General features: G+C 41.3%; 1 protein-coding gene, 1 long non-coding RNA gene and 1 other non-coding gene across 3 annotated transcripts in view; all 3 read left to right on the plus strand.

Moving 5' to 3' along the window:
- The window catches only part of LOC115162608 (WD repeat-containing protein 43), a 49115-nt gene extending 37601 nt beyond the window's left edge, over positions 1–11514 (plus strand). Inside the window, exons 15-17 of the mRNA XM_029714072.1 lie at positions 4739–4802; positions 10679–10737; positions 10948–11514. Of these exons, the coding sequence (XP_029569932.1) occupies positions 4739–4802; positions 10679–10737; positions 10948–11076 (252 nt within the window). The 3' untranslated portion in view covers positions 11077–11514. The remainder of the gene's footprint in view (positions 1–4738; positions 4803–10678; positions 10738–10947) is intronic.
- Positions 1610–1737, plus strand: LOC115162762 (small nucleolar RNA SNORA71). Its single transcript, XR_003869649.1, has one exon. It is a non-coding gene; the product is annotated as a small nucleolar RNA SNORA71 (small nucleolar RNA).
- LOC115162609 (uncharacterized) lies at positions 5682–7782 on the plus strand. The gene is made up of 2 exons (XR_003869588.1): positions 5682–6241; positions 7681–7782. It is a non-coding gene; the product is annotated as an uncharacterized LOC115162609 (long non-coding RNA).
- Positions 11515–12658: the final 1144 nt, after the last annotated feature.

The raw sequence follows: 12658 nt of genomic DNA on the forward strand, positions 1-12658 counted from the left end.
TGAAGATCTGTGAAGTTATTTGGGTTTTTAAGGATTATCATTGAAAGACAGGTTCCTGAAAAAGGGACTTTTTTTGTTAGTTTACATGCAGTTGCTGGAATGATGGGCTATGCGGTTTGTGAGACTAGAGTAGCTAACAATTTGTCAGCCAACATAACGTGTAACTTAATTGAAAAGTCATTACTTTATTACATTGCTAACCATTTTCTTAACATTTGTCATTAATTAAAGCAATGAATTTGTATCCACTCTCGTTGGACTTCCTCCATTTAATTTTTTTTTTTTTTTTTTAAATCTTAATTTTGAAGCCATGCCCACTTTCTGAAGAATTGTATTATGGGCTCCAAAAGAACACAGTAGTGTCCACTGCTTGTTTTCGTACGACATCTGGGAACTTTTGGCATACTATGTCCATACCAGTAAGCATACTCTAGGTACTCATTTTACTTTACAAATAGTGCGGTTAGTACGAGTATTGCAACAGCTCTAGTCTACTAGTCAAGGATTTGATTATAGGTTGTCTAGTTGAATAAGATGTTAGCACTACAATAGCTCAAATAAGTGGAACTGGCTAGGATACTTGGTGAGGTTCGGGAAACGTCTCACCTCGACAACTTCCGGTGAAATTGCAGAGCACCAAATTCAAATTAAATTTGACTTTCATGAAGTCACAAGTGCAATACATCAAAATAAAGCTTAACTTGTTGTTAATCCAGCCGCCGTGTGAGATTTCAAAAAGGCTTACGGCGAAAGCAAACCATGCGATTATCTGAGGACAGCGCTCAGCACACAAAACATTACAAACAGTTAGCAGCCAAGTAGATTAGTCACGAAAGTCAGAAATGGTAATAAAATCAATCACTTACCGTTGATCTTCGTATTGTTACACAATAAATGTTAATTTTGTTTGATGAAGTCCCTCTTTTATATCAAAAAACCTTTATTTTGTTGGCGCGTTTTGTTCAATGGCTCAAATGCGGTCCCAACGGGCAGACGACAAATTCCAAGTAGTATCCGTAAAGTTCGTAGAGACATGTCAAACGATGTTTATAATCAATCCTCAGGTTGTTTTTAGCCTAAATAATCGATAATATTTCAACCGGACAATAGCGTCGTCAATATAAAAGAATAACAACGAAAGGCGCGCTCTCGGGATTGCGCACCAAACAGGTCGGGGAATTTCCACTGGCCTCATTGAAACTGCTCATTCTCCCTCATTTTTCAGAATCAAGGCCTGAAACAATGTCTAAAGACCGTTCATAGCTAGTGGAAGCCATAGGGAACGGAATCTGGGTCCTATCCCTTTAAATGGTGGATAGGCTTTCAATGGAACAACACCCATTTCAAAATAATAGCACTTCCTGGATGGATTTTCCTCAGGTTTTCGCCAGCCATTTCAGTTCTGTTATACACAGACATTATTTGAACAGTTTTGGAAACTTTTGTGTTTTCTATCCAAATCTACCAATTATATGCATATCCTAGCTTCTGGGTCTGAGTAGCAGGCAGTTTACTTCGGGCACGCTTTTCATTCAAAATTTCAAATGCTGTCCCCTATCCCAAAAAGGTAAGAGGTTTTAAGATGGATAAGACAGTGAGGTCACTTCTACCCTGTGTCGAAAGTGACTGTGGCCGTTTTGGTGGCCAGGTCATTGATAGTACAGGAACAGTGAAATGAGAGCCTTTCCTGTGTTTGATGGGCCCTTTGTCCCTACCAAACCCTGGTTCTCTCATACATCTTTTTAAAGGATATTTAATGATTCTTCTAGTTTATTGGACAGGCACTGCAGCACCTGACTGCATGTGCTGCCATAGAATGAATAGAACAGGTGTCCCTATTCAAGCCAATGATGGCATAATGTGTAGGCTGGTGGCTATTGCGAGTGTACCCATAAGAGCAGGAAGTAAAATACAATGCATTCCGTAAGTATTCACTTTTTCCACATCTTAGTTACTTTATAGCCTTATCCTGTTGTGTTTGGATTTAGGAAACAAAGTGAAAACAGGTTTTGAGAATTTTTTGCAAATGTATAAAAATATAAACAGTGCCATGAGATCGAAGGAGCTCCGAGACAGGATTTTGTCGAGGCACAGATCTGGGAAAGGGTATCAAAACACAGTTTTGAAGGTTCCCAAGAACAGTGGCCTACATCATTCTTAAATGGAAACAGTTTGGAACCACCAAGACTCTTCCGAGAGCTGACCGCCCGGCCAAACTGAGCAATCGGGAGAAGGGCCTTGGTCAGGGAGGTGACCAAGAACCTGATGGTCACGCTGACAGAGCTTCTCTGTGGGGATGGGAGAACCTTCCAAAAGACAACCATCTCTGCAGCGCTCTACCAATCAGGCCATTATGGTGTGGTGCCCAGAAGTAAAGCACATTACAGCCCGCTTGGAGTTTTCCTAAAGGACTCTGATCATGATGAAACCAAGATTGAACTCAATGGTCTGCATGCCAAGTGTCATGTCTGTAAGAAACCTGGCACTATCCCTACAGTGACACTTTTTCAGGGACTGGGAGACTAGATTAACGGAGCAAAGTACAGAGGGTTCTTTGATGAAAACCTGCTCAGGACCTCCGACTGGGGCGATGGTTCACCTTAAAACCTCTTACATCTAGACGTTCCGCTAGCGGAACACCTGCTCCAATAGCCAATGATGGGCGTGGCGCGAATTACAAATTCCTCAAAAATACAAAAACTTCCATTTTTCAAACATATGACTATTTTACACCATTTTAAAGACAAGACTCTCCTTTATCTAACCACACTGTCCGATTTCAAAAAGGCTTTACAGCGAAAGCAAAACATTAGATTATGTTAGCAGAGTACCCAGCCAGAAATAATCAGACACCCATTTTTCAAGCTAGCATATATTGTCACATAAATCCAAACCACAGCTAAATGCAGCACTAACCTTTGATCTTCATCAGGTGACACCCCTAGGACATTATGTCATACAATACATGCATGTTTTGTTCAATCAAGTTCATATTTATATCAAAAACCAGCTTTTTACATTAGCATGTGACGTTCCGAACTAGCATACCCCCCGCAAACTTCCGGTGAATTTACTAAATTACTCACGATAAACGTTCACAAAAAACATAACAATTATTTTAAGAATTATAGATACAGAACTCCTCTATGCACTCGCTATATCCGATTTTAAAATAGCTTTTCGGTGAAAGCATATTTTGCAATATTCTCAGTAGATAGCCCAGCCATCACGGCTAGCTATTTAGACACCCAGCAAGTTTAGCACTCACCAAACTCAGATTTACTATAAAAAAAAGGTTATTACCTTTGCTGTTCTTCGTCAGAATGCACTCCCAGGACTTCGACTTCAATAACAAATGTTGGTTTGGTCCCAAATAATCCATAGTTATATCCAAACAGCGGCGTTTTGTTCGTGCGTTCAAGACACTATCCGAATGGTAAAGAAGGGTGACGAGCACGACGCATTTCGTGACAAAAAATGTCTAAATATTCTATTACCGTACTTCAAAGCATGTCAACTGCTGTTTAAAATAAATTTATGCCAATTTTCTCGTAAAAAAGCGATAACATTCCGACCGGGAGTGGTGGTTTTCGTTCAAAGAGAGAGAAAGTAAGCATGGAGTCGACTCGTGCACGAGCCTTAGTCTCATAGTACTGTGACCGGCCACTATCCAAACGCACTAATGTATTTCAGCCAGGGCCTGCAAAGCCACCATTCAGCTTTTTGCCGCCTTCTGAGAGCCCATGGGAGCCGTAGGAAGTGTCACGTAACAGCAGAGATCCCCTGTATTGGATAGAGATAATCAAGAAGGCCAAGAAATGGTCAGACAGGGTACTTCCTGTTTGGAATCTTCTCAGGTTTTGGCCTGCCAAATGAGTTCTGTTATACTCAGTCACCATTCAAACCGTTTTAGAAACTTTGGAGTGTTTTCTATCCAAAGCTAATAATTATATGCATATTCTAGTTTCTGGGCAGGAGTAATAATCGGGTACGTTTTTTTATCCGCCCGTGAAAATACTGCCCCCTAGTCATAACAGGTTAAAACAGAACAACGACCCTAAGCACACAGCCAAGACAATGCAGGTTTGGTTTCGGGACAAGTGTCAATGTCTTTGAGAGGCCCGGACGAACATCTCTCTGGAGACCTGAAAATAGTTGTGCAGCTATGCTCCCCATCCAACCTGACAGATTTTGAGTGGATCTGCAGAGAAGAATGGGAGAAGCAGGTGTGCCAAGCTTGTACCCAAGAAGATGTGAGGCTACACATTATGGGTTATTGTGTGTAGATTGAGGGGAATACACTTTTTAATTTTAAAATAAGTCTAATGTAACAAAGTGGATCAAGTCGTGGTTTGATTACTTTCCAAATGCACTGTTTAAATTATGCTGTGTATTTATTCAGCTTAACTGACAATACAAAAAAGGCATTGCCACATCAGTTAACAACAACATTTGAATGAACTTTCTATATCGTCTTGAAAAAGATTGCATCACAATACCAGGCAGCCATTGCGAGTGTTCCCGTGAAATGACCAGTCAACTGCCAGGGTTAGAGGTTCCAAATCAAGTCTATTTCTGTGTGCTGCTGCATTGTTGAAAAGGCCAGTGTTTCCCATGACTATCTGCAGTCCTGTGCTCAACATGACAATGCCTTCATTAGACAAATGAAATTGTCCATTCAGCTTTTCCCCCACCTGTGGCAACTGCTGCCTCCTAAAGCGTGTTTCTCTTTCACCAGGTGGTGACGGGTGACAGTGGTGTCACAGACGTGGACCATAAGGCCAAGCTTGTCTACGAGGACGGTAAGGGCTCACTGTTCACTTTTCTTTTTTTCTCTTTATACCTTTATCACTCTCTGTATCCTCTTTTTATATATTTTGCTTGGTTAACAATGATTTGAAAACAGATAAGCAGGAGAGCAATCGGGGGGGGGGGGTTAGGATTTGCATACCCTGAATGGCATGCCAAATCACGACTACCGCTTTTGCTGGGCAGCCAGCGAACATCGATGGTAAACACTTACACTCATTACGGCACTGTATAAAACTGCATAAGAAATTGGCTTTTGATTAAATAAATAGGACCGGTAGCTATTTCCTATTAGGGCTGGGGAATATGGCCAAAATATCAATGTTTTAATGTTTGGAAGCTATTTAGCAGGTTTTTATGTTTGTGAATAATACATGTTCTATATACTGTTTATAAGTTGTAGGCCTGGGTGGTTTTCTGTATATTTGGAAATAGCCACGGGACGTTTTTGCAATACCTTTGTAACTATTGCTGACCGTTTTTCAATGTTTGTATCAACTTAAGTAAATACCTGCAGTCAACTTGAGTGGAACGTTAGGCGCGAAAGCAGATCGCGTTCATTTCCCCTACCACATTATTTTACATTATGAAGCTTACCGTAGTTCCCCAGAACAGTTGAGCCAGTCAAGTGTTTGTAAATGGAACAATGGGGGAGCGGGAGCAGCTGAGTTCAGCTGTTTGGCATGGGATGCGTTTTATATTGAAAGTCAAGTTTTTTTTTTTTTTTTTCCAATATAGTGATCTGGGACATGAGACTATAGTTTTTCTTCACAGAAAATACATTAGCGCAACACATTCGGCAAAAAATGGCTTCATTTTCATCAAATGACAACAGAAGTGCAATGCTATTTATTTGGCAGCCACAAGTAAATGAGCTTACAATGAAAAAGCATTTTTTTTTTTACAAAAACAATGCATGGCCATCATATTTAATGTTTATCATAGAAACTGTATTATATACAGTTCTTTATGTTTTGCTTGAAGTTAATCTTGCGTTTTAACGGTGAAAAGTAGGCTGGCTACACAGAGGTAGCTACACATAAGTCAGAGCACAGCATGCCCGTTCATGAACTCTCATCCGAGTGGAGTGACACTGATGCACAAAATTACTCTGATGCCGAGCAGGGGGAAAAATCCTGTGAGAAACGCAGAATTCCGCTTTAACTCGACCCGCAGTTTGACTTGCTTGAATAAGGTGACTGGGCATCCTTGCTTCCCCCCCTTTCCTGGGACAGTTTTCTCAGAGCAGGCGAGAGGCCCGTTGCCCTGGTGACTCTGGACTCCACACAGACACAGCGTGTAGCCTACACATGCTGCTCTAGAGCCAATAGTTTTCTTCCTTCGAACAAGCGTAAAAACCTTGCTTATTTGTATAATGGATCCCCACCAGTTCCTACCAAGGCAGCAGCTACTCTTCCTGTGGTCTAGCAAAGTTAACCTCTCTGGGCTAGGTGGCACCAAATCGTCCCACCTACGTAACAGCCAGTTGAATCCTGTGGCGCGATTTTCAAAACCTTTGAAATGCTATTACTTCAATTTCTCAAACAGATGACTATTTTACAGCTATTTAAAGACAAGACTCTCGTTAATCTAACCACACTGTCCGATTTCAAAAAGGCTTTACAACGAAAGCAAAACATTAGATTATGTCAGCAGAGTACCCAGCCAGAAATAATCAGACACCCATTTTTCAAGCTAGCATATGTCACAAAAACCCAAATCACAGCTAAATGCAGCACTAACCTTTGATCTTCATCAGATGACACACCTAGGACATTATGTTATACAATACATGCATGTCTGTTCAATCAAGTTCATATTTATATCAAAAAACAGCTTTTTACATTAGCATGTGACGTTCAGGAAAAAGCATACCCCCCGCAAACTTCCGGGGAATTTACTAACAATTGACTAAATTACTCACGATAAACGTTCACAAAAAGCATAATTATTTTAAGAATTATAGATACAGAACTCCTCTATGCACTCGATATGTCCGATTTTAAAATAGCTTTTCGGATGAAGCACATATTGCAATATTCTAAGTACATAGCCCAGCCATCACGGGCTAGCTATTTAGACACCCGGCAAGTTTAGCCTTCACCAAAATAGTAAATATGATTAGAAAAATGGTCTTACCTTTCCTGTTCTTCGTCAGAATGCACTCCCAAAACTTCTACTTCAATAACAAATGTAGGTTTGGTCCCAAATAATCCATCGTTATGTTCCATCAGCGACGTTTTCTTCGTGAGTTCTAGACACTATCAGTATGGTAAATCACGGTCGTGCGCATAACGTGACAAAAAAATTCTAAATATTCCATTACCGTACTTCGAAGCATGTCAACCGCTGTTTAAAATCAAATTTTATGCAATTTATCTCGTAGAAAAGCGATAATATTCCGACCGAGAATCTGCCTGTCTGTAGAGGGAAAAACAGAAAGGCGGGGGCGGGCAGTGCACACGCCTAAGCCTTTTGTCTGCTGATAGACCACTTAGCAAAAGTGCTCGTGTGTTTCAGCCAGGGCTTTGAATTACGTCATTCAGGTTTTTCCCGGGCTCTGAGAGCCCATTGGAGACATGGGAAGTGTCACGTAACAGCAGAGATCCTTAGTTTTTGGAAGAGATGTCAAATAAAGCAAATAAATGGTCACAGGCCACTTCCTGTAAAGGAATCTCTCAGGTTTTTGCCTGCCAAATGAGTTCTGTTATACACAGACACCATTCAAACAGTTTTAGAAACTTTAGGGTGTTTTCTATCCATATATAATAAGTATATGCATATTCTAGTTACTGGGTAGGATTAGTAACCAGATTAAATCGGGTACGTTTTTTATCCGGCCGTGTAAATACTGCCCCCTAGCCCCAACAGGTTAAGGCAGTTTATACAATTTAAAAAACATTACAATACATTCACAGATTTAACAACACACTGTGTGCCTTAACTTGTCTGAGTAATAATGTATTTGGAAAAGGTATTTAAAAAACAAACTTAAGACAATGGCATTAGAACTGAACAATTCAACCTCCCTCCCCTCACCCCAGACAATACCTCCCCAAAATAGGTATAAGCCTAAATAGAACATGTTTTCTTCTCATTTTGAGAGTGCGGTGTTAAATCCACAGTCCCGCCCTTTAAAGTGGGGAGGCAGCTCCCTCGTCCGAGATTCTCCATCTTCTCATGGAAAAAGTGCACTCGTATCAGGGGGCCTCTCACCGTCCCGGGGCTTTGGGCGCAGTGACTGGTGGGCACGATCAACCAGGGGCTTCTCGTACATGGCGGGAACATCCTTCAGCAGCCCAGTGACTAAATCCGTGGTGCAAGGCATTTCTGCCGACTCTGGGACCGATACCAGTCTCAGGTTATTGCGGCGAGAAAATCCCTCTAACCTCACACAGCTCGACTGTACCTTCCCCCCCCAGATCCGCAGCCAGGCGTTTCACGTCAGCCTCCATTGAGGTAGTCAAGTCGGCGACACTGGTAGCGGAGGTCTCCAGTGCTGCAATCGTCATGGTGTGCAACTGTTTTGAGTGACGTGATAGGTGTGACCGTCTCATTTTGTAGGATAGTTAAATCTGCTTTTAAAGTATCAGAAACCGTATGTATTCGAGTCTCAATTGTAACAACTACCCTTGTTTTCATTTCAAATATCTCTGAGCGTAGTAGCTTGATGCCCTCGAATGTTCATTTCAGCGCCACCAGGCAAAGCCGCATCCCCGGGTAAAGTGCTAGTCCCTGGCCCTCCGACTCCGGAGGTGGTGATAAAAATCGCTCTTGTAGGCCAGGTTCTCTGTGTTTTTGGTCCTATGTTTTGTCGACATGCTGACATTTGAAAGCAAAGTAGTCAAGGGTATTACGGAAATGGACCACTTTTCCGTAGCCGGCTGAAAATGTGTCTCAGACGCTAATGGAAAACACTGGTATTTATTATTTTTGTATCCCTTTTATAATCAGGACCTGTTAATGGTAGGGACCAGCACTATGATTTTGTGGATTAAAAAATAAAAAATAAATATGGTTAGCGATCGTTTTGTAAATGTTAACATCTCAATTTTGCTTTAACATCCCTAGTGACTTACCTGTGTAAATGTGCTCTAGCGGACCTGTTTATTTGCTTTAGGGACAAATCGCATCAAGCAGCCAGTCGAGATCTCCTGTCACAGCCACTGAGTTTTTAGCTCAAGTGTGTTGTCAAAGCGAACAGGCCCTTGATGTTGACTAATTCAAATGTGAATATGGACGTTTCACCAAACAGCGTTTAACCTCTCTTGGGCAGGTGGGATGCCAACCCACGGTTCACACTATTCAACAGCCAGTGAAAAATCAGAGCTCCAAATTCAAAACCACAAAATGTCATAATTCAAAGTTCTCAAACAAAGGACTATTTTACACCATTTTAAAGGTACACGTCTCCTTAATGTAACCACATTGTCCGATTTCAAAAAGGCTTTATGGCGAAAGCATAAAGTTAGATTATGTTAGGACAGTTCCAACACAAGAAAAAGCACACAGCCATTTTCCTAGCAAGGACAGGCGTCAGGAAAACCAGCTAAAATTATGCACTAACCTTTGACGATCTTCATCAGATGACACTCCTAGGACATCTTGTTACACAATACATTCATTTTTTGTTCGATAAAGTTGCTATTTATATCCAGAAACAGCCTTTTACAATGACGCGTGATGTTCAGAAAATATTTTGCCTCGAATACTGCTGGTGAATCAGCACAACAATTTACAAAAATACTCACCATAAACGTTGATAAAATATTAAACTGTTATTCAAAGAATTATAGATGAACCTCTCCTTTGTCACAGCAAAAGCTGTGACAGATTTCAAAAAAGCTTTGAGGAAAGCACACTTTGCAATAATCTGAGTACTGCGCTCAGAAAAATACACTAGGCAATAGATACCTGCCATTTTGGAGTCATCTAAAATCATAAATAGCATTAGAAATATTCACTTACCTTTGATCTTCATCAGAAGGCACTTCCAGGAATCCCAGGTCCACAATAAATATTGCTTTGTTCGATAAAGTCAAGTTTTTGTCCAACTAGCTCCTTGTTGTTAGTGCGTTCAGTAAGCTACTCCAAGTGTAGGAAGCGCGCGGAAAATGTCACGACGTAAATTTAAAAAAGTTATATTTACGTTCGTTCAAACGTGAAACGTTGTATAGCATCAGTCTTTAGGGCCTTTATCACTTAGAACTTCAATAATATTCCAACCGGACGATTGCAATGTCTTAACTTTTGGAACACAGCTAACTCTCACATGAACGCCAGTACCTTCCTGAGTCAACAACTTCCAACTTCCTCTGTTCGCTCTCTGTTCATCATAGACACCTCAAACAACCTTCTAAAGACTGTTGACATCTAGTGGAAGCCTTAGGAAGTGCAAAATGAACCCTAAGTCACTGTGTTTGATAAGCAATGACTTGAAAGGACTGCAAGCACCAGAATTCTCACTTCCTGGTTAGATTTTTCTCAGGTTTGTCTGCCATATGAATTCTGTTATACTGACAGACATCATTCAGAATGTTTTCTATCCAAATCTACTAATAATATGCATGTTGTCATTCCTGGGCCCGAGTAGTAGGCCATTTAATTTGGGTACGTTTTTCATCCGGCTGTGAAAATACTGCACCCTACCCTAGAGGTTAAGAGAAATTGGTGCACTTCAAGGGGCTTTTATACAGTTTAGTCCCCTCACTTCTCTTCGGTCTGTTCCATTTCTCTGGCCATCTCTCCCCTTTTTCTGTGGTATGAGTCATGTCTCTCTGACGTAATAAAGCTGTCAAGTGGTTCTGTAAAGTGTCTCAACTGTGGCTTTGTGACTAACTGGTTTTTGTCTTGTCCCTCCGCTCTACAGCGTCCTCTGATGAAGACAAGGCTTCAGGCGATGAAGGTCTTCCAGACGAAGATTCTGATGTAAGTGGTACTGAGACAAAGGGGCTGTGGGTGGGAGGGAATGCAGATGGGTTGTGAAACGCCTACTCAAGTTTATACGACGGTGTTGTAAAGCACGCTTTTGGTCTTGAACAAACACATTCTCACAGATCATTACGTTTGTTAGTTTGACTTGTGAACTGCAGTCTTTTACTAAGTTGTGGGGTTGACCTGGGAATTTTGTCTGTGCAGAACTGGGAGGAGGATGAGGCTATGGAAGATGAGGATAGAGAAGAAGAGACGGAGGAAGGCATGAAGACGGAATCCAAAGCTAACGGTGATTCCGACATGGAACCGGGAAACGAGAGCGAGGAAGAGTGATGCTCTTCAAAGGAAATTATCTCAAAATGAACACACAAAAACGGACCTGAGAATTATGTACTTTCATTATATTTTCATGCTTTGTTTTTATTGTATCAGAACAAAAATGGTTTTACAAAAACAAATGGACAGGCATGTGACCGGCTGTGAACGAGGCCATGTCTTTTCTCGGGACAGCCACAAAGGCGGGAACGTTATATCCCCACAACCAAGCTAAAAGCCCCATATTTTGAATCTTTTCCGGAGATTCAAGCCCCATGCTTCTGTCCCAATCTCCTGATTTCTCCACTTTGTCTGTGGTTCTGGGTGTAAATCAAGTGTGACCCCCCCCACTGCTTGTTCCAGAGAAATGGTGGCCTTGTTACCTGACATGGGATGCATCCAAATTTTACATACACTTAGGTTGGAGTCATTAAAACTCGTTTATCAACCACTCCACAAATGTTTTGGCAAGTCGGTTAGGACATCTACTTTGTGCATGACACAAGTCCTTTTTCCAACAATTGTTTACAGACGATTATTTCATTTAATTCACTGTATAACAGTTCCAGTGGGTCAGAAGTTTACATACACTAAGTTGACTGCCTTTTAAACAGCTTGGAAAATTCCAGAAAATGATGTCAGAAGCTTCTGACATCATTTGAGTCAATTGCAGGGGTGCCTGTGGATGTATTTCAAGGCGTGTGGGAAAATCTAAAGAAATCAGGTCTGATGAAACAAAAATAGAACTGTTTGGCCATAATGACCATCGTTATGTTTGGGGGGGGAAAAGGGAAAACCATCCAAACCGTGATGCACGTGTGGCAGCATCATGTTGTGGGGGTGCTTTGCTGCAGGATGGACTGGCGCTCTTCACAAAATAGATGGCTTCATGAGGAAGGAAAATGATGTGGCTATATTGAAGCAACATCTCAAGACATCAGTCGGGAAGTTGAAGCTTGGTCGCAAATGGGTCTTCCAAATGGAGAATGACCCCAAGCATACTTCCAAAGTTGTGGCAAAATGGCTTATGGAAAGCAAAGTCAAGGTATTGGAGTGGCCATCACAAAGCCCTGACCTCAACCCTATAGAGAATTTGTGGGCAGAACTGAAAAAGCGTGTGCGAGCAAGGAGGCCTACAAACCTGGCTCTGTCAGGAGGAATGGGCCAAAATTCACTCATCTTTTTGTGGGAAGCTTGTGGAAGGCTACCAAATACTAATTGAGTGTATGTAAACTTCTGACCCACTGGGAATGTGATGAAAGAAATAAAAGCTGAAATAAATCACTCTACTATTATTCTGACATTTCACATTCTTAAAATAAAGTGGTGATCTTAACTGACCTAAGACAGGGAATTTTTACTAGGATTAAATGTCAGGAATTGTGAAAAACCGAGTTGAAATATATTTGGCCAAGGTTTATGTGAACTTCTGACTTCAACTGTAGCTCACTACTTGCTCTGGCCCGTAGTGTTCTGGTTGAAATTAGTGAACTATATACGGTGCCATTTTGGATGCAATCATGACTAATAGATAATGTCCCCTTGCAATGTAAATCTGTATGAAAGCTGCAGTGGTTGTAGGTGTCCCTAGCTACCCACC

This window comes from Salmo trutta, chromosome 25, assembly GCF_901001165.1.
Source record: "Salmo trutta chromosome 25, fSalTru1.1, whole genome shotgun sequence".
Taxonomy (NCBI): domain Eukaryota; kingdom Metazoa; phylum Chordata; class Actinopteri; order Salmoniformes; family Salmonidae; genus Salmo; species Salmo trutta.